Source organism: Solea solea, chromosome 12 (genome assembly GCF_958295425.1).
Source record: "Solea solea chromosome 12, fSolSol10.1, whole genome shotgun sequence".
NCBI classification, from domain to species: Eukaryota; Metazoa; Chordata; class Actinopteri; order Pleuronectiformes; family Soleidae; genus Solea; species Solea solea.
This window is the reverse complement of record NC_081145.1, coordinates 10,555,713-10,576,777: the sequence shown is the minus strand read 5'-3', so window position 1 is coordinate 10,576,777 and position 21,065 is coordinate 10,555,713. Positions and strand designations below refer to the sequence as shown.

The following is a 21,065-nucleotide window of genomic DNA, read 5'->3' as shown; positions in this document are numbered from 1 at the left end:
TTTGACGGTCGTCTTTCTGTGGGGCGACTCAGTGTGTTGAAATTTGTTTTTCCAAGGATATATCTGGCATGCTGTTCCTAGGAAGGGAGGCCATCTGGTGCTCCTAACACAAGGCAGCAGTGCCCTCCAATTCTGACCCACCAGTGCATCCACTTCATTGACACAAGGACATGAAGCAACAAGGACTTGTCATCATACACTTTAACACACACACACTGAATATCTATTTGCAGGGACACATACATACTTCCAGGCCATGCTAACCGTGATGCTTATTTCAATATGTGTTTTTTTCCACATCCAAAAACAAGCCAATATTTCCTGTTTCAGCTGCTGCTTCACGTTAAAAACACTGCTAGATATCTGAAGAAACAGGAACGGGATTTTGCTTTGAAGCAGTGACAGGAAATGCAACATATTTGGAGCAGAGGCAAGTGCTGACGGCAACTGTTTAATAAAATGTGTCTGTAAAGCTATGCAGGCAAAATATCTGTATTTTTCCAATTACTTTTGTATACTGCAGGTAATAGCAGAGAAGGAAGGAGCTGTTGGATGAACAGGTGACACCAGGTGTGTGTGTGTGTGTGGGGGGGACCTTTTTGTGGCATAAACACTGACCTCATTTCTGAGGAAGTGGTTATGGTTAATGTTAGAGTGTCCAAAAGAAGGGGAAATAATGCCATGTCCAAAGAGTAATAGCTGCACAAACCAGTGTATGTATGTGTGTGTGTGTGTGTGTGTGCGTGCATGTACAATATGTGTGTGTGGCCCATGTGGTTGCTTATGGAATTAATCTGTATCTGTTACGTTACTATGTGCAATATTTAAAAGTGCAATATCTTTCCGTTTACCATGTGCAATATCTTTCCGTTTACCATGTGTAATATTGTCCCAAGTGTAACTTATATTTATCTGAACTATAAATACCACAGAAATACAATCACACCTATTCGTTCTCCCCTTTTTTTCATGCATATAACTGATTTACTTTTAAATTACAACATGTTTTACCCCTTCAGTGTTCTAATTGTCTTGAATTGTCTTTTTTATTATTATTATTGTTGTTATTTTTGTTGTAAATTGTCTTAATATTTCTGATGCACTCTAATTTCATTGTGTGTAATACAATGACAACAAAGGCTATTCTATTCTATTCTATTATAGGAAAAACCTGCCAATTATCTTCACTGGCACAATGTCAGTGAGTTTGGTTGAGCTATTACATGAGTGTTTGACAGGATCTAATGGACCTATATCTATCTATGAACCCACCTCTGCTCATACTTGTCACCAGTGTCATCCAGATATATCAGTACTGAAATGTGATGCATTACTAGACAAAATCACAACTAATAAAAAATATAGAAACATTAGTAACACACTCAGAAGAACTTAAACAATGATATCATAATAAAATTTAAAAAATCTATCATGTTTCTATATCATAAATGTACTTTCAGTGGAAGACTCAAAATTAAAATAATCACAAGAAATGTGAAGTAGAAGTGGATGTAGAGGAAGTTGAGTGACATCCACCTGTGCATGTCTGCGAGGTTATAAAAGGAAGAAAACAGAAAGATGTGAAGGGAGTGAGAGAAGATCTCATAGAGGTGAAGCAGGTCAGATGTGACAGGAAAAAAAACAGGCTATCTGATAGTTCTCTGTGAATTAGCAGCAGTTTTGTCCTTATCAACCTTTGCTTGATTTAAATGATCTGCTCAGGCATATCGCATAAATGTTAAAATAATACAGCCTGAGAAGCAGAGGTGCACCTAAAGTGTCAGAGGGAAAGCAGCACATGACAGTTTTGTGCAAATAAAAGCAAGACTTTGAATCTAGCAGTGGGGGTAAAAAAATGGAGGCTTCACAGTGTGGGTTTGATGGCTTCCTGCAGGGCATGAGGGAAAGGAAAACACTGAGTGTGTACGTGTGTCATGTGTACATGCCACAGAGACTCATCGGCAGCTATTCTCTGTCTCACCTTGACTGACCTCTGGCTTAAGTAAGCTTGATGTCATAGCGATGATGCAGTGTAGCTGTGAACATCTCACAGCCAAAGAGCAGCAGCATGTAACACAACTGATGCAGCACTAAACTGGTTTGACACGTGCAATGATATAGCTAAACCCCCTTTGTGCAATAATGTACACAGGAAACTGCTTTTGCTTTGAATCTACCTCTTCATTTTCAATCTTCAGCGTGGCAAGGCGAGACTGCAGCTGCTGGAACCTCAGGATGAGCTCTCCATTCGCTGGGGGCTGCACTGAGATCTGACACACCTGAGGAAAAAGCAGAAATAAAGAGCAAATAATCAGCAACCTAGCTGAAGGAATGAGGTCATATAACCTGCCGCTTTACAACATCGGCATGGAATTTCTGCAGAAGGTAATGCAGATAGCCAAAAAACAAAACAGACATGATATCAGTGTTGATAGTGTCGGCCAAACAGTTAAACTCTTAGCACATGTTAAGCTACACGGGGGAGGAATAACACATTATTTTTCAATTTCTCTACCCTAATAAAACCTGATCCAGCAGCCCAGATGCAGTAAAACGCTGCACTTAAGCCACTGGAAATCAGACCTCATTAACTCTCGAGACTTTTTTTAATCAAATCCAAATCCACTTACATAGTGTTCACTGTAGTTTTCATGCAACACATTTAGATCCAAATGGTTTTTTTTTCTGGCTCATTGCAATTTAACAACCAACTAAATTACATTTTAAACCAATTTAAATGCATACAACTAAAAGATATCGTCACGTCTACAAGCTACTACTGTCGGCGGAGCCAAGTACCTCATCCCCCATGTGAGACTGAAACTCAAACTTTGTTGGTGGACAGAAGGCTGTCGGGTACATCTCCATGAAGCGTTGCCGGTCACTGCGCGGGTCCAGACTGTCCACAGCATTTTCAATGATGTCGAGACCTTCATGGCGCGACGTCTCGAGGTTGTATTCAGCCGACAGGTAGGTACGCAGGGCTCGATTGAGGCTGGCGTGGTACCCCAAGTCACAACACTGGATGATGAGAAGGAGGGTCAGTGTGATGAATTTTCAAGGACGCTCTACTGAGAGTATCTAAGCTGTCTCAAGTATGTGGGATCCCTGTGTATTCAAATAGGTGACTTAGATAAAACGGGAACCTAACAGACACAAATAGTTCTACAGGTGACACAATTTGCAAAACTGCATCTAGTAAGTATGTATTGGGTATATTCACTTTCTACCTTGTTGACCTGAATCCAAGTAACTGACCTTTTGTTGATGGTGACACATTTTTCAAAGCATAGCAATGTGAATAAACACAGGACACAGCATTTATTAGAAAAGGAAATCAAATGCATCTGTTATCGATTTGCATTTGGTGAATTATTACAGAATGACATCTAAATAAGAGGAATTTCTTAAGTTAACAGCCCAGACCTTTTCTGAGTGTCTGTATTGCACAACCTAGATGTTACCTCCAGGATCTAATGGTGATTTTTATTTGTAATAACTACAACCTTGACCAAGGTCTCCCAGAGAAGACTCACACACCGCAGGCAGGCAAGCACCCACAAATACAGACAAATACACACGTGAAAACCAGCCCAAATGTATGCTTTGTTTTCAAATATTAACAAGTTTCCCTCATCAACAACAACCAACTGTGTGTGGCTGCACGTGCATGTGTGCCCCACACACAATCCTGCACGCGCTCACCCTGGTGAGATGTGAAGGCTTGTGAGCAAAGCGGTAAAGGGGTAATTTCAGCACACAGCAGGCTGCTGCTGAAAAGAGGTTGCCTCTCTCTCTCTCTCTCTCTCTCTCTCTCTCTCTCTATATATATATGTATATATATACACAGTATATATATATATGTATATATATACACAGTATATATATATATATATATATATATATACACACAGTATATATATATATATATATAAGACCAAAACGTGACTTGACCTTATCCCATTACAAAAAAACAATACCCAATATGCTGTAATACAAATAACTCTGTTAATCACTATCTGTCTTTTCAGTAGCAAACAAAGACAAGTGCGCGCAAATGGGAGTCATTCATTATAAAGTGCTGAGGTGAATGAAGTGATGAACTGCAACTATAAATGCCAAAAAAGTAGGTCATAGGGTAAGAGATACTCCCAGTTTATATTCAGAGAGCTGGATGCAAGAGGGAGGAACATTTCCACAGAGTTAGAGAAAAAAACATAATAGAATATAACACAGTGTATCATCTGGGATTTCAGTAATAACACGGAAAGGAAGGAGAAAAATAATGTTCAGCACTGTAATTTCCATTCCTTTAGTCTGGTGTCCTAGCGTCTCTTTTATATTAAGCTCAGCTGCTAAATTATGACGTCTCACCTCTGATTATGATTTTAAATCTCTCTAAAAAAAAAAAAAAGAGTATTCCACATGAGGAGGCCAACCTTGATTGGCGAGACAAAAAAAAAACGCGTGTGTTCTGCTTGTACAAGACTGAAAATTAAGACATCTGAGAAAACGGCTGACAGATGTATGCAGTTTCATACTTTCATACTTACATCAATTAAGTCCGACAGGTCATGGATGTAGTATTTGAAAACGGAGGCATTTGAGGCTTCCAGTGTCAGAAGGTACTCATTCCGTGCTTTGATTGACTTCATCTTGTTCTCAGAGTACTTGGCTTGACGCTGATGAGAGAATTAGATGCAGAAATGAGAAGTAAACAACAGAGCAAGAGGGCATGGCTTTAATGAAAAAAGTGCTTTTTTTTTGACAAGTGATTGCACATTCAGTTCTCTGCAGGCACTGCATGTCACCCAGCTGCGACTAGATTACTGGCAAAACAACTCCTTCAGTCACATTAGAAAAGAAATAACTTAAAAATAGCAACAACTAAAAAAGAACAAAAGCAGAAAGAAAAAAAAAAATCACGTCACTTCGTGTCCTTGAGTTTGTTCTACACTTCAACAAGACAAACAAAAGGCTGTTAGTCACCACTGGCTGACTGGTGAGCCCTGACTCACAAACGTCCAAATCATCCATAATTTAATACTTCCTAAATGCAGTTCAGGAATAGTCATGTTTTTTAAAAAAAGATCCATTCCTCTAGACTTTACTCATTTGTCACAGAGATTTAACCGGCATGTTCTAAGAATACAAAGCCTGCTCATTTGGCTATGACTAGACTTGCAATTTGTTTTCCTTTACTTAGCTCAGTGGGACCTTTGGGGGACAATGAAAACTCTGCTGTAGAAAAAAAACACACAGAGTTTCTGTAACTCCATCTAATATGAGACATGCAAATATGAGTGCTTCTATTCTGAAAAGATAAAGAAGATATAGAACATATAGAAAAAAATGTTGACATTAGGGCACATTGTGGACATTTTATCCACACAGAGACCGTTTGTACACGGAGTCGGAATCGTACCTTTTCTTTCATCTTTTCAATCTTCTTCACAGAGCTGCGCCTTGGGTGCCTGTCCTCCATTCGGATGCTGAAGACAGGATCGCCCCTCCCGATCTGCTTCTCCTCTTGCTTCTCTGCCTCTTTCAGCTTGCTTTCGGCACTGATGCTCTCTGAGTGGTACATGTGATACGTCTTCATCACCTGAGGAGACACAGAAGTGACATTAGGCTGAAAAAAGTCTTTAAGCCTAATATTTTATTTACAAGATTGGAAAAGCACAACTTCCTGAAATAGTATTTTCTAGTAAAGAAATGTTAGGTTTCTGAGGTTAAAGGTCAACTTCGTAAATGAAAAAAAAACCTTGTTTTAATCCACAAATAAAGCCTTCATTCTATTGCCTGCTCATCCCTCACAACAATTCAAATCATCTTACAGCAGGATGTTAGTCTCTCTCTCCAAACCACAAACCAAAGACAGATTCTCTGCAGCCTTTTAATACGAGGCGCTCATACGACCACAACAACCACAAGTCACTGCAGCTCAATCCAACGAGCAGCCCTCACTGCTCTGTTTTGTAAAAAGGAAGTAGATTTGTTCGTCCTGTGGTTCTAAAATACTCCTTTTAGTCCATGTTAGCTCTTCATGGTTGCTAAGTAAAGGGCATGTTAGCAACCCTCAGGTACTCTATGGCCCTTTTCACACCTGGCATTAAAATGCGTTTTCTGTGATTGGATTACAATCAGATCGTGCCTGACCACTTGTAAATGAGACTCATTGAGGATGGATTGTTATGCGATCTGCCAAAACACTTCAGGCGATGGTCGGAGAAGCATTGTGACCACATTGAACAGAAGTGGAAATGCAAGGAGTCCCCGATGTGTCTCCATTGCAGGAGATGCATGTTAATACCAGGTGTAAATGCATAAAGTGCCATCTGATCACAGAAAACACATTCTAATGCCAGATGTAAAGGGAGCCTGAGAGCATGTAGACTCTGACTTGAGCCATCGTCCTCAGAAGAGAGTGTTACACTCATGCTCCGTGACTCAGTTTAGTAGCACGGAAACCATGAAACACAAACAAGGAGTTCTTCAAGGACAGCGTGGGTGGAGAGATTGTGCAGGTTTTAACGTTAGTTTTGTCAAAAAGAGCATGAAGGACAAACCTGAAGAAACCTGAAGACTAATGGAATAGTGCAGAAAAAGTTCCTTCTGTGGGAACGTTTACAACCAAGCCAATGACACTAACATGGAGTACCGGGTTGATTATGCGGAATTTTAAGTTTTAAACTGTCTCTATACTGACCTTAAAAAAAGTCTTGTGAACTCTGATAATAATGGAATGATTTCATTTAGTTTCTAATATACATTGAGCAGACGGCTAATTGTACTGTTCTGTTCTGTTCTGTTCTGAGTGTACAATCATACAGTACATTCAGACGCCCAGGACAGCACAGAAGGATGGAACGCCGCTGGTTTAATCTGGAATGAACCAAGTACAGTAAATTATAGCTCCACAACCCATGTATGCAACACTCTCGTCAACAGAAAACCTCAGCTGCAGTTCAAATAGAGACTCAATCATCTCAAAATCTAAACATCTTTAACCCAAACTGAGTTATTTCTGTCTGAATGGAACAGCGGGGGGGGGAAGCCTGGTGTGTCTGCAGCCTTTTTCCTTTGGTGGGGTTTGGCCTAACTGGAACCAGTTTAAAGATGGGTGACTGACCTTGGCCGTGCACTCCTCACTTACTGGTTTGGAGTCGGCTGCTGGTGTGTTTACTTTGGTGCTTCTTTTAGAGGGACATATTTAGAGATAGAGCAGACCTGTTATTTCATTGGCAGAGGCTGACATCAGGACTGTGGCTGCCTGATGCAACACCGACACAGTGTGAGCAGATATACGTGTGCTTGTGTGCGTTTCCTCCCACGGGGGCTAAACCAGGTCACATTTGGAGTGCGGACTGTGGTGAGAGTCACACACACAGTTTGGAGTAAGACGTTGTTTGTTTTCGGAGCCCCACGTCCACTGACCGGAAGTGCAACCCCTGGAGTTCCACACAGTGAGTAACAAGAGAGCGAACTGAACAGCTGTGCAATCCATCTCTTGGGAGGGAGCAACGGCTGCCTCGCCTTGTATCTCTATCTGTGTACATCTCAGGCAGGTTACTATGGCAATCAACGTGGAGACACAATGCTTTTGAATGTTAGTGAGGAATGACATGACTGGCAATGAGTTCCATTGTACTTCCAATTACATTAATGACATATTGCCTTTCCACTTCAGAGTATATTGACCAAATCCACCTGGACGCAACACCTGTCCTGTATTTTCTGTCATAGCCCAACGCAAACTGGACAGTTAGAGTAAAGTAAAGCGTACACACAGGAAGAAGCAAAGATACACAGATTCTAATCTAATCTAACTCTTATCAACTCTTGATGACATTGAAACATGAAATAAGGGTTAAAAGATAAGCAATGGCTACAAATAAACCAACGTGTGAGCCATGAAAAAAAAAAATACTGCAACACAGCAGCTGTTCAGAGGACGTGAGGTGAGAAGTCACTCATTGATGCATCCTGTGGACAGGTTTCCTGCTGGCAGAAGAATGTGTCCACATGCGTCCCCAGACCACCTCCGAATGTGTTTTTTTGTGATCAGATGTGAAGACACAGTCAGGACATGTCGGGTGTGTTCAGACTGTCCACTTGTCCTCACATCACCCAGAGTGGACGTCAATACCTGGTCTGAACAGCGTCTGAGCTACAGGGTTAAAGATGCCAAGCTTTTACAGAGAGTGTTCTGTTGCTGTAGGCCAGTCTAAATCACTTGTACTTAAGTGCATCGGTAGAAAAAAAAAAACTGGAGTCAGTACTACTTACAGTGTATAGCTCATTTAGGACCTTCATTAAGTCTTCCTGGAGTTGAAAGGCTATTTCCTTGCTCTGAAAGAGAAACACACAAGGAAAAACAATGAGACAAACACTCTAAATCGCAAATGTGAAACTCACATTAAAATAGCTCCCCAAGAAAAATTGTAGTTAATGAGCCTGTAAAACCAGAAAACCATCTTGTCAATATTGTTTGCCACGTTTAAGCTCCATTAAAAGTACTGCAGCTATCATTTTTTATCATAAGCACGGGGCTTACAGTTATATAACGTTTCACATCAATGTGCAGTGACCAAAACCATGACCACGCGCTGGCTTGAATGGTACAAACACAAAACTCGAGAGTGCATTTATCACCCGGTGTCAAATACACAGAGTCTGTGAGAAAGTGGCATCAGCATCAAAACAGCTTTTCCCCTTCAAATCATCGAATGCAGCTCGGGTTTCGCCGTCCACATGCCTAACACATTATCTGGCTTTTATGGTTTAATGTGAAAGATTTCGCTCAAATATGTTAACTCAATCAGTTGTACCACAAGGCTGACTCAGTAATACTACCACACACACACGAGTCTACATTAAAGCGTCTCACGGTTATGGGATACAGTTTAGCACAGACACTGTGATGGATTTTGTGGTGCATTTGCTATTCATTTAACTCTGGCCCTCCCACGTTTCCCTCACACCGAGTCATCATGACACGATGAGTCATGCCAGTGAATATTTGATCTCTCCACTGGAATCAATAATGCACACTACTACCTGGAGAATGTTACATCATTGGCCCGCATGGCAAGTCTCTCCCTAAACCAATTGTCTTCAGACAAATTTCATTCTGGGAGCTGCACAAAGCAAAAAAGGACGGGCGAGGATTCTGAGAGGGCACAGAAACACCTTGTGCTGAGCGGGTAGAGTAGTCGTCTACTTCTGATTATCTACAATTCAGTGGTGGGTGTGAGCAATGCCAGACTTCGGGATGCAGGCAATTATAGTGTTCTAATGTACATGGTCTGTCAGCTCAAGAAATAAAGTGGCATGGTTGTCTTCATTAATACTGCCTCAAGCATTTGACACAATTGTTCATACTAGGTTTTAAATACGCAGATCAATTGGCTTTGACTGGAAATATGTCATTAGTTCTACAATTGTCTCACTAGCAGAAATTCAGATAAAAATGGGTGTCACGAGGCCTAATACGAGGTCCTGACGTAACTGATCGGTTGGTACTAAATTTGTGAGCCGCGTCTCTTACCGCAGTGCTTAAAAAGTCATTCAAATGTTAAGCTGAACAATGTCTTAACATGTGAATAAACGGAGAGGATCAAAACAAGAGGATTAGACTCTGAGTTACTGGCTGCCAGACTGGTGTCTGAAATTAGAGTGTCTTGCTGAGTGACTTAGCTGATCGGTAACAACTTTGTAACACCACCTGGTCTGTCAGTTGCCTGATTTGTGGCATATGCCTAATCACAGGACAAACAGGCTGTAAGCTTGGATATCCAGAGCTTTAGATCCACCAAACATGGCCAATGGCAACCGCAGGCGTGTTTGAGAGTGGAGCGAAGATAAGGTCTTGAGGTTTCGGGTAAATTATAGGATGATCTGGCCCTTGATTTTATCACAGACCTCTAATTATACATGGCAAAATATGACAGCACTGTATTAAGGTTAAACTGCCTATTAATTGTCGATTTTTTTTTTGCGTATCAAAAATGTTGTGAAGACAGGCCTTCTCCTGCGGAAAGAGCCACAAACAAGTCGGTTCCAAAGACAGAACCTTTGACTGTCTGTCAGATCTAACACTTGTCAGCTCTTCCCCATTGAGAAGCCTGGGAAGTGATCCAGAGCTCAGTGAAAAGCCTTCTCATGGATCACATGAGCAGCAAAAGAGTGAGTGTGTGTGTGTGTGTGTGTGTGTGTGCGTGTGTGTGTGTGTGTGTGTGTGTGCGTGTGTGTGTGAGAGAGAGAGAAGCTACGACAGAGAAGAAAGTAAGTAGGAATTACATTCAAGGCATGTGCTTTTACCAGAAAAGCTTCACCTACCATAACATCTTTTAAAAAATAAAATAAAATAAATGGGCACATGCCATCCCTTTACATTTTCAAGGAATTTCGGTTTGGGGGTTTTCCCAATATGGTCAATGTCATTAAAAAGATCTTACAAACAAGTTCCCCCATTTCAACTTATACCATCTGTATTCCATCCACATAAGAAGGATGAAATAATCCTCGAGAGAAGAAATAAAGTCAGTTTTTTGGGGAGGGGTGGGTTTCACATTGCCACTAAAATTAATCATAAAACACAAATGGCAGTTGTAAACTCAGCTGGTGTTTGTGTGTGTGTGGATACTCAGTGGAGATCTGTCTTTTACGTAATTATATTTTGGCCATTTAGAGGATGATAATTTGATAAGGAGTTTATTGCTATGTTCAACAAAAGCATAATTTGTCTGATACAGCTGCAGCGCCTCTTGTCATCTGCTGGATTTCTTTAACTCCACCCAATGATTGATCATCACTCATAAGTACAGTACATCTAATGTTGTGCCCCGAAGGTTTCCTGATAAGCAAGGAAACAATCATGTTACATGAAGACAGAGACACAGGGAAGAAAACAAGGTCCAGCCAAGATGTTGGTGGGCGTGTTTTTCACTTTTAACAGAACTCCCAGGCTGGCTCATTTCCCTTCGAGTCTTTATGCTAAGCGATGATACACAGAACCTTTGATCTAAGACAATCTTTGTATTGTCTTGAGTGAGACATGTTCACAACCGCAGGAGAATCTCCTGAGAATCAGGGCAAAGGGCGAGTCGGTGCCCGACTCGAGCGTGCAGGAGGCATGAACGTTCACTCCCATGAGCTCACTTGGACATTATGTGAAGATTATATTAGGGAGTTGGCAGGGGTCAATTTCCAGAGAATCACCGTAGGTCGCTGCATGTCTGAAAGAAGCTTAATATTAGTTGCCTTATCTCACTTTCAGGGAGTGAGATAACAAACGTATGCAACTCAACTCAAACCTCAAAATGCACTTTTATTCCTTGGTTTTGGCTCGGCATGGGAGTTGCCTATTTTAATCCATCTTTCCTTTCCTATTGGTCTTAACGCTTTTATTATTTTATAGTTCTGTTGGTTTTAAGTTAGTCGTTAGTGTTTTCTTATGTTGTTTTATGTCTAACTGTACAGCACTTTGGACGACTTTGTTGTTATTTAATGTGCTTTATAAATACATTTGGATTGGATTGGAACTCAAAACATGGCATTTTTCCTTTAAGAGTCATGCCATTCAAAGGCCCGCATCCACAACTCTGGAAGTGAAGCAGTTAAATTCAAAACGGAAACTCAACCATCATTCAAGTCAAAAGTCAAAAATATACTGTGAAAAATGTCTATTGTAAGATAAATTATTTCCAACCAGAACAAACTCTGCCTGTGGGGAAAGTGCCTCGAGCTTTGAGAAATCCACCTTGTAACTGCAGCCACAGAACGTGACTTCCATAAATAAAACACAGCAGAATAAAACAAAGAGCTTGTTGTATGAATAATGAAAAATATGATAAGATCTATGCAAGCATGAAGAAAGCAAGAGGGGCCCCACTATTCGACTCTTGCATTCAAACAAACCAAAAAAAAATCAAAGAAGCCTAAATGGTATGTTTTCAAAAGGAATTTGCGGTTATAGTTGCTTTAAAAGTGAACACAATGCAGCTCTGCAGAAATAAATACACATGCATGCCGAAGGACGACAAACAGGCTGACCGGAGGATGTTGACAAAGACACAGGGGCTAAACCTGGGGTCCTACTCCACTCTTGTATCTCCACAGCATGAGACCAGAACATACAGGGAAATAAAAACACGGCTCTTTGATGTGCAGGACGGATGACAACAGTACAGCTGTCTCTTCTCTGCTGTGAGGAAGCCCATGTAACATGGGGGACTTCTCAGTTGTTTGTGTCTCGTTACTGTGGCTCTACTGAGATCAAAGGCTCGGAGGCTTTAATTAGAGGGTGAACGGCGTCTCAGGTCTCCTATGAACTAGGACCTCCCACTAGGCTGTAACAATGTCACCTGGTTCCACTAAGCCCCAAAAAGCGTTAGTTCTGTTCCGGAGACACCTGTTGTCCACTCTAACCCGATGTTTGTCATCACCCAGAACTGAGACGTTTAGGAATGTTGTGAAAACTCCAGAAAACGAGACCTTGGAAAACGATGGCACTGCTACCCTTGTCACTTCCTTGTTGGTTCTTAACGGCCACAACATGATTATTAGCTGTGGGTGAAAAAAGGACTTTCTTAACCCTTCTGTTACCATCCTGTCCTGTTGATGACAGGAGTTAGCATGCGTACTTCTCACTACCTTAACTCCTAGATCTAGAACATTCATAAACTATGGACTGGCGATCTGTCCAGGGTTTGACCCCGCCTTTTGCCCTATGTCAGCCGAGATTGACACAGCAAGCCCCCCCCCCCCTCATGTGGAGAATAAAGCGGTAGAGGATAGATGGATGGATAACGGAGAGCAGAGAAATTGAGCTTTGCTCCCATATCATCATTACTGTAGCCCTCAGGACTTCCGCAGAACGACAGCACACAGACAAGATTCACCAGCGCGCCACACGGTTGTGACGTCAGCTTCTCAGTACCCTGATTCCTAAACAGTTGAATAACTGCCAGACATTGAAAGTGAAAGTCATCTTGGAAAAAGGGACAGAAGCACTCACTCATGGCCCATTTTTTTTTGACAATTAAAAAATACAGCCATAAAAATCTAAATAAATCCAGACAGCCTGAATATGCAGAGGAGAGAATCTGCTTCCAATTTACAACACACATGCATATCAAGTGGACCTGAATGGTTACATATTAAACATTTAGTTTAAATGTTCAGAATAGTTCAGAACTGGTATTAGCATCTGTCCTCAGTGAACATATGACTGTTGACAGCTGGCATTCAAATGCATCCTGGATGTGTTTCTTGTGGACACTTATTAGTAGAATATGGACGTAGCCTGTATGTGGGAGTCAAAGAAAATAAGTGGGAGGCAACAGTGAAAACCTTTGAACTGGTGATGCTGCAGGTAAACAGTGAGAGAAGTGTATCTTTTTTCCAAAAAATGGACCAAGGAAGCTCTTAGTGAGTTATCAAACACCTGCAGTTTCACACTGAAAAACATGCCAGCATAATAATTAGGGAGAATGTCCAGACCCATATCTCCAAACATTATTGGGCAAAATCCTAGACAAGGTCTAAAAATGTGATCGCAATGGTCACCAATATACACTGTTTTGAGAAAGTGACATTTGTGTAGCTATCAACTTAGTTTGGGACTTTTGTGTGGCCCACATTAAAGCCAAATTTTTACCCATTTACTTCTTTTCCATTTTTCCAAAATCATTTATGTCAGGAAAGTCTTTTTGTTTTGTGGTACTCATCATTATAGTAATTGTAGCATGTCGAGTCTGGGGAGACAACATGATGCGACTGTTTCACATCTGGTCCCATTACCGGAACCATAGGTCTTTAAGGCCTGTTAAAAGGAAATTACTGCTGCTGCTTCCTGTTTGTATGTCGGGGGTTTGGGTAAGCATTTAAACAAGAATCATGCCATACAATTAGTTGACATGACAACCATCAAGGGATGTTTCAGAGTTTGAGTGTGACACTTCCTCCTTGGGGGCAAGAAAGCAACAAAGAGAACAGAAACGGCGATATAAAAAGTCACAAGATAAACGGACACAAAGACACGCCCCTCTGAAGAAAAGCCACTTTGTAATTTGGGCCTGTGGTGAGTTCATGCAACTCCTGCAGCATAGGAGCTCATAATCTGTTAGGGAGTAGTCATCTTTGTGGTGGGGAAGGCAAGCAGAGGCTAGGTTTTGGTCATGAAGCCACAGTTCAGATGGGAGAGTGAAACTGTGGTAATGAAGGTTCCTTTGCAATATTCTAATTCACAAAACTAAACCACAGGAGCCCGGCAGAGATTCTTACCATCAAACACAAGATGATGTGTGTACAATCTTGCAACTAAATATACTGTACTTCGTCAGAGTTACTTGAAAGTAAGAGACATTTATAAAACATCAGTGACTGAAATGATCGCGATGAGAAATCTGGACCGTGTTAGTGGTGAGTTTTGACTTTGACTTTGTTGCTCAAATAAAAAAAAAAAACACATCTGACCTTTTCTGCTAGAGGTCAAACAGCAGTGTTTTAGAAAGTAAGTGATACAAGAGTGTGGGAGGTGGAAGCAATGAGAAAGACACTTAAGGGTTGTGAAACTGAGAAAAACACGTCGTCAGCAGTCGTGTTTAATAAATATTCAAGTGTCTTTGGACAGACTTGAACATTTATTTTTTACACTTACTTGTATGTTAAAATCATCCACATTTAAAATATTCTCAAGTGTCAACACCTTTTTATCCAGCCGCAAAGCTCCATTACTTTTAACACTACTGGACAGTGACTCAAAGAGTTCAACATCATTGTATCGGTGTTATAGCAGAAAACAAAAAAGTCTTTACACAGTAGGGAAGTTGTTCAATTGTATCATAATACTGATCAAATGTGTATTGCCATTTTGATTTATTGTGATTCTTGTGCTGCAATTTGACAGTATCAATAGTATAATCAGAATCAATGATTTTCTTTCCCTCCTTAAACCAAAACTGAATGATTAATTGCTTGAGACAATAACCCAGGAGTCATATTTCCAAAATCAATGCACACTGAAAGTCAGTCAGTCTGAAATGTACATCATTTAAATGGGACAGTGGTACAAAACGTGAACAACTGTGTTTCTTTTTAGTTAACTGCTACATTTAGCGGTCCCTGCTGATGATAAATACCTTTACATACTCACTAGCTTGTGATAAACTTCTGAGCCAAAGTGAATAGAGCCTTTCAAAACAGTTTAAAGTCAAATGCTTCAAATGAAATGGATTAAGGGATTAAAAAAAAAACCTTTGATTACAGGTAACACTGATAAACAGAACTTCCAGCTTCCAACTTTTTGAGGTAAATCTGCAATTGCTAATTTTAGGTGTTTATGTTTTTACAATCGTTTAAAATAATTTTTCCATCTCCAGTAATCTTGCACGTTAAGTCACTCCTTCGTTGAACCTAATGAGGGCTCATGTGTGAAAACCCCTGACGACCGCATTGAAGCTACATGTGATCATTGCCAATGCTTTGTTCACTCACCTTCTTGAGTAGCCGCGTGGAGTCCTCACTGATCTGCATGAACCTCATGATGACATTGTTGAGGTAGATGTCACTCAGTGTGGCGTGGTCCTTACTCTCCCTCCTCACCTGGTTCAGCAGCAGGTACCAGCAGTTGACAGGTGACAGCAGATTCTGGTCTTTCCTACATTGACCAGAGAAAAAAAGAAGTCTGGTGTCACATCAGCCGTACAAGATCTAATCATGTCGTGTTCATTGTGACACGTGTTACGTAAGAATCAGACAGGGGAAAGCATCAGTGATGAGGAGAAATAAATTATCTTGACACCTCTTAGTACATAAGTGCATGTTTGAAATGCCTGCGTGTGTTTTCTGTGCATTTGGCCTGTATTCACGCCAATGTCTCAGCTTTAAAATCTTGAGACACATCCTCGATAAGCAAGGTGTCTATAGGAACTTCCACCACAGGAGGGCTAAAGTGTTACTAAAGTGGAAGACAGATTTAGAAAGCCTTCCCTTGGTGTTAAATGTCCCACATACAGATAGTTCTATGCATAAAAATGTCCCCATATATTAAAATCACTACACTGTTATGTCAGAAATTCTCTGTATCATTGACATTTCTGGGGCAGAGCTCTTGCAGTGCAGTGAGCCAAGCTGACTTCCTACAGCCCAGGAACAGTGTGCCGCAAGCTTTAAATACATGTCGTGGTATGAAGCTGAGAAGCCATGGATGTATTTTAAGTTAAGCTGAAAAGTAGAATTACGCATGAATTGTGACAGCAGATGACAAACAAGAGAGGGGAGAGAAGTTTCAGAGGAAAGAGAGCAATCGGAGTGCAAAAGAGCTAAAGAGTACAAAAAGAGGGAAGCTTGAGAGCAGTTTCCGGTGCTGTGTGCCGGCTGCTTCCATGCTAACTGTAGGACATTGTCCAGGCCAGAGTGAACTGAGGCCCTGTATTAACACTGGCCTGCAGGCTGACTTCCTCTGGGTTAATCTATAACATTCCTGCTGCCTGCTAAACAGCAACACAAAACCGGAGTGTGTGAGTCTGTGCACCAGAGTCCATTTTGGGAAAGGTTTTAAGGTCGGGTCTCGGGTCAAATCTTGCAGGAACCATATGGAGGCTCTCCTCTGCTCTCCACTTACAAAGTTTGTTTGCATAGAGCGACAGCACTTGTCAACACAACAGGTGAAACTCTGCACTCAGCAAGTGACCCAGCCCTGAACTAGCCTTCAGTATTGGCACCACATCTGCTGCGAGAGCAAAAAATCAAAGCATTTCTCCAACTGAATAACTGACACAAACATTCAGACCATCTGAAATGTTCCCCAGGATTCTGCAAAAACAGGAAGCGAGCTACAGTTGATAAAGGCAGAGCTGAGAGAAACATCCGGGAGTCTTTTTTTTTTTTGTCTGCGACACCAGGAAAACAAGGAATGGAAAAAAAAAAGAAAAAAAAAAAACCTTGATTTGGCTAAAAGCTGAGTGATGTGATGGTGCCATATGCCCGGGCTGCCAGACACGTGCAAGGGAAGCTGTGCCAGAGTTATAGCAGCAGGACTGCTGAATAGCATCACACCCACACAACATAGATCCCTTCTGCATTATGTATCTACAGAGTGTATGTGTTTAGAAATTCATTCACCTCTGCATGTGCAGAGGCATAATGCCCAGGTGGCAACTGACATGATTCTATAACACAATTGACCATTTTGTCCAAGGTATCAAAATGATCACATTTCATTGAACAAAGCAGAAAAACTTCAATCTATGTCAACACCCGACGTAAATATTCAAAATTTCAGTTCGCCACACAACAGATGCTCAAACTGAAGCAGTAAATTGGTTCATTTTGGTCCAAGAATAAATGAAAACCCTTTATTACACATCTGGTGACATCACAGATGTAGTACTTCCCACAAATACAGTTCCTTAAGCACCTAAAAAACTCAAAACTAGAAGCCTGTGATAAAAGGAAGTCAGAACAAGGAAACAAGGGCCGACACAGGTGATGACGACAAAATCACCACTGGGAGTTGCTTACCCAACATAATGGCAGGAAAATCTCTCACTGTCATCATTTCCGCCCTCGGCCGGGGCAGGAACTAAGTCAGACAAACACACACACAGACAGATAGACAGACGCCCAAGGGGTCAAACCCAGGTATTTAATGGGAAGCTAATATCCAAGCATGGCAGGGACCGAGAAAGGTGAAAACAGAATCCATTAATAACTTACTGTTTCCTATAATTATGGGGTGTGTACACACACTCGTACTGTAGCAGGATGCTGAAAATTATGAATAATTACCACTTCAGTATGTAGGCTATTGAAACAGGAGCCCTTTATCTGCAGCAGAGGCAAAAAAAAGTACTCTCACACTGATAACGTCTGCCATTAACAAAGCATAGTGGCCGTCTTGAGGCTGCAATAACTTACATATTCAATGTAGTCATTCAGCGGCTGTTAAAGCAAAGTCCAAAATGAACCAATGCTATTATGTGACAGGAGAGCAAACATTGATATTTAAAAATAAAATGTAACCAGGTCCTGAGCCTACATTGCTATTTTCAAATACCAGTGGAGTTAAACTTAGATCAAATGAGTGTTGTTATCAATTTTCTTAGGTTAGGCCTCTCAATAATAATATCTATATTTGACCAAGTGAACAGTATACAGCTGCAACACACTTAAAAACACCGACAAAAAGTCCTTTCACCAGAAACTTCATTCTGCATAAAAGCAGCCTATTTCAAGATGCTCCCAGCTGTAGTTTTGGCAAAATAAATAATGCAGCGACTCCAACGCTCACCATGTCCATGTTTCTCCTTGATAAACTTCACATAATACAGTATACGGCTGTGTGCATCACTACCTCACAGGCTGCTGCGGATGAACTCCTCCTCCTCACAGGAAGGGGCAGAGAAGCAGTGATGAAGAGTGTCAGAAATAATCTGCAACTGTTTAAATGGCAAAGATGGAGATTCTCTGCAGGTAAAATGAACCTACAGAGAACAGAACAGCCGCATTGTTGCCTCTGATAACTACGCCTATGCAGGGAGCAGCAATACAGATTTATATTCATAAAAGCAGTGCTATAATCACTATTTGGAAACAAGCACAACAATTATGTAATATAAAATGTATTATTTCCCAGTTGTTTACTTTAAAAAAGGCGGTATCTAATGTGGTGTGGTTGATCATTGTTGTTGTAGCCCCCATTTACCCATGACCAGCACCCACAGTGTTTAAAAATATCCATCTATAATGTCACCAATCTTCTACTGCTGTCAGCACCAATTTTGTCAAATTCAGAGCTGCAGTATATACTGCACATACACTGAAACTGGATCCTCTCCCGACAGCGAGAGGCAATATTCCCGCAGGTGGCACAGAGTCGGCGCTTTCAGACAACCGTACACTTCATTTCACTCCCGAAGAGGATTATGGACTCAACTCCCACTGTGTCACGACTTTTTTCACAGCATGAAGGAGCCTTTTTTTTTTTAAATGAGAGAACATTTCAAACCTGAATGAAATTGGATATTAGTAATGCAAGGTCAAAATATTTCTCAAAATACAAGCAGAGACCTGCGTTCCAGCACCTGACATGGCCGCGCATAGCACAAACGCAAATAGCAATATCAGCAGTTTGGATCATGTGTTTGTAGCTTTAACAGCAACATGAGCTGTATGGTGAGAGGTGGGACTGTGGGGGGATTGTATCAAACTCCACCTGTGTTTTGCCCTATTGATAAAGTTTCTTTATGGCAGCTAAAGTTAATTATTTTTGTGGCCGTCTATAAAGAAAATTGCCATATTCCACATTAGGGGGAAAGGGGACAAACTAAACACATCATACATGTGTCAAAACAATGCAGTTTCAACTGAGATTGTCTAGACTAATTTCCCCAAAAACTGTCTTTTGAGGACTTCCCTGCTCCAATGTGCTGACCTGTCATGTGACAACTGGCTGAAGAATTAACACTCATTTTCTTTTACACCGCAGACAAATCTGTCCAATGAAAACAACATGGAGAACACGGAGAACACAGAAGCCTCACTGTAAGCCTGTTATTTATGAATACAAAAATATAGGCCACATGATTTGAAAGCCCACAGAAGGCTCTTTAATGTTATTCAGACGTCTAGTATTTACTTAAAAAATATGCTCCGAGGCACTTGCCAAATGTTTACCCTGTGAATGAAGTGACCAGACTGTACATCACGTGATGAAAACCACAGAGCACCATACCAGAGTCCCCTCTCCAGTTAGACACATGGGCACCCACAGCTGCTAGAGCCATCGGAGCTTTAGACAGACAGTGGGAGCAATTTGCAGACAGTGAGAACAAATATAGGTTTTATTTTGGTCTCAACCACAAGTTCAAACACTGCAAATATATGATTTTACCTCATAGGGTGTAATAAGACCTAAAAGTATGCAGCATGTTTAACTGTGGATCCTTAACAAAGCTCCAAGTCAACTTCAACACAGCAGACTGAGAATGAGAATTCCCATGCTGAATCTCATAGACCATTACCTGGTTTATGAATGAACCCACATTCAAATTTAAACACAGTGACCGCAAACAAACAAAAGCAGTGTGTCCTCACTTGTACTGCTGGTGATCCTTTGTGCTGCGAGTCTTGGCCATGAAGCGTTCGGCCAGTTTCTCCAGGTTTCTGGAGTATTCCATCTCAATCTCTGCCTTTTTCCTGAAGAAGTCCTGGAGGTCCTGCAGCAGCTGGACCCTCACCTCCGTCTGCTGGTCCAGACATTTCTGCTGCTCCACTAATTGGGCCCGGATCTCTGAGGAAGTGCAAACAAAGACGCACAGATCAGGGTAAAGTCAGAAGGTGAAGGGTCAAAATGGGGTTTGTACCATTTTCAGATTATGTCAAATCTGTAGAGAGAAGAAAACGGCTGTGGACTGTATCCATCTTTGAAATAATACTATCTTTGCCGAGATATATATATATATAGCTAATTTCATCAGCAAATTGTAGAAAGACAAACACACAAATAGAGCTGGAGTTTCATTATATTCACTAACAGCCAGTACCGAATATTGTGTCTGATAATTATTCCCATTTATTGTGTGTCTCTGAAACCTATTGATTGGCCTAAAAGGGACGATGAATCAGCAAGATGAGCTGCTGGAGTGCAATGTTCACATCACATTAGATGTGTCGCGTTCACATCAGTGTAACCGAACAGAGCAAATGCAGCCTATTATCCTTTAGTTATGGGTCTTCTGAATGCTAGTGGAAATGTGAGGTCAGCGATGCTGGTCCCAGGTGTTTCATTAATGCTGAAAATAACTCAAAGATGAATGGAAACAGATTCCCACCTCAACCAATGTTACAGCACAGAGTACACACACACACACACCTTCATCAGTGCCTGTGAGTGCAAACCACAGCCACTTGAAGAAACAAGGGAGTGACAGCGGCTCTCACTGAAACTAGTTTCATGTGCAGGTAAATTACCCTCTGAGGTTTTCTCTGAGGAATCACGCCTGTTAGATTGCCCCTCATTTACACCTCCAACCCCCGACATGACAACGGAGACCTAA

General features: G+C 41.2%; 1 protein-coding gene across 4 annotated transcripts in view; it reads right to left on the bottom strand.

The window, feature by feature from the left end:
- The window catches only part of srgap1a (SLIT-ROBO Rho GTPase activating protein 1a), a 71,068-nt gene that overhangs the window by 24,293 nt on the left and 25,710 nt on the right, over positions 1-21,065 (bottom strand). For all 4 annotated transcript variants that reach the window (XM_058645651.1, XM_058645652.1, XM_058645649.1 and 1 more), the window contains exons 2-8: positions 20,104-20,299; positions 15,502-15,664; positions 8,290-8,352; positions 5,426-5,605; positions 4,554-4,682; positions 2,800-3,021; positions 2,178-2,279 (exon numbers count right to left, since the gene is read on the bottom strand). In XM_058645651.1, the coding sequence (XP_058501634.1) occupies positions 2,178-2,279; positions 2,800-3,021; positions 4,554-4,682; positions 5,426-5,605; positions 8,290-8,352; positions 15,502-15,664; positions 20,104-20,299 (1,055 nt within the window). The remainder of the gene's footprint in view (positions 1-2,177; positions 2,280-2,799; positions 3,022-4,553; positions 4,683-5,425; positions 5,606-8,289; positions 8,353-15,501; positions 15,665-20,103; positions 20,300-21,065) is intronic.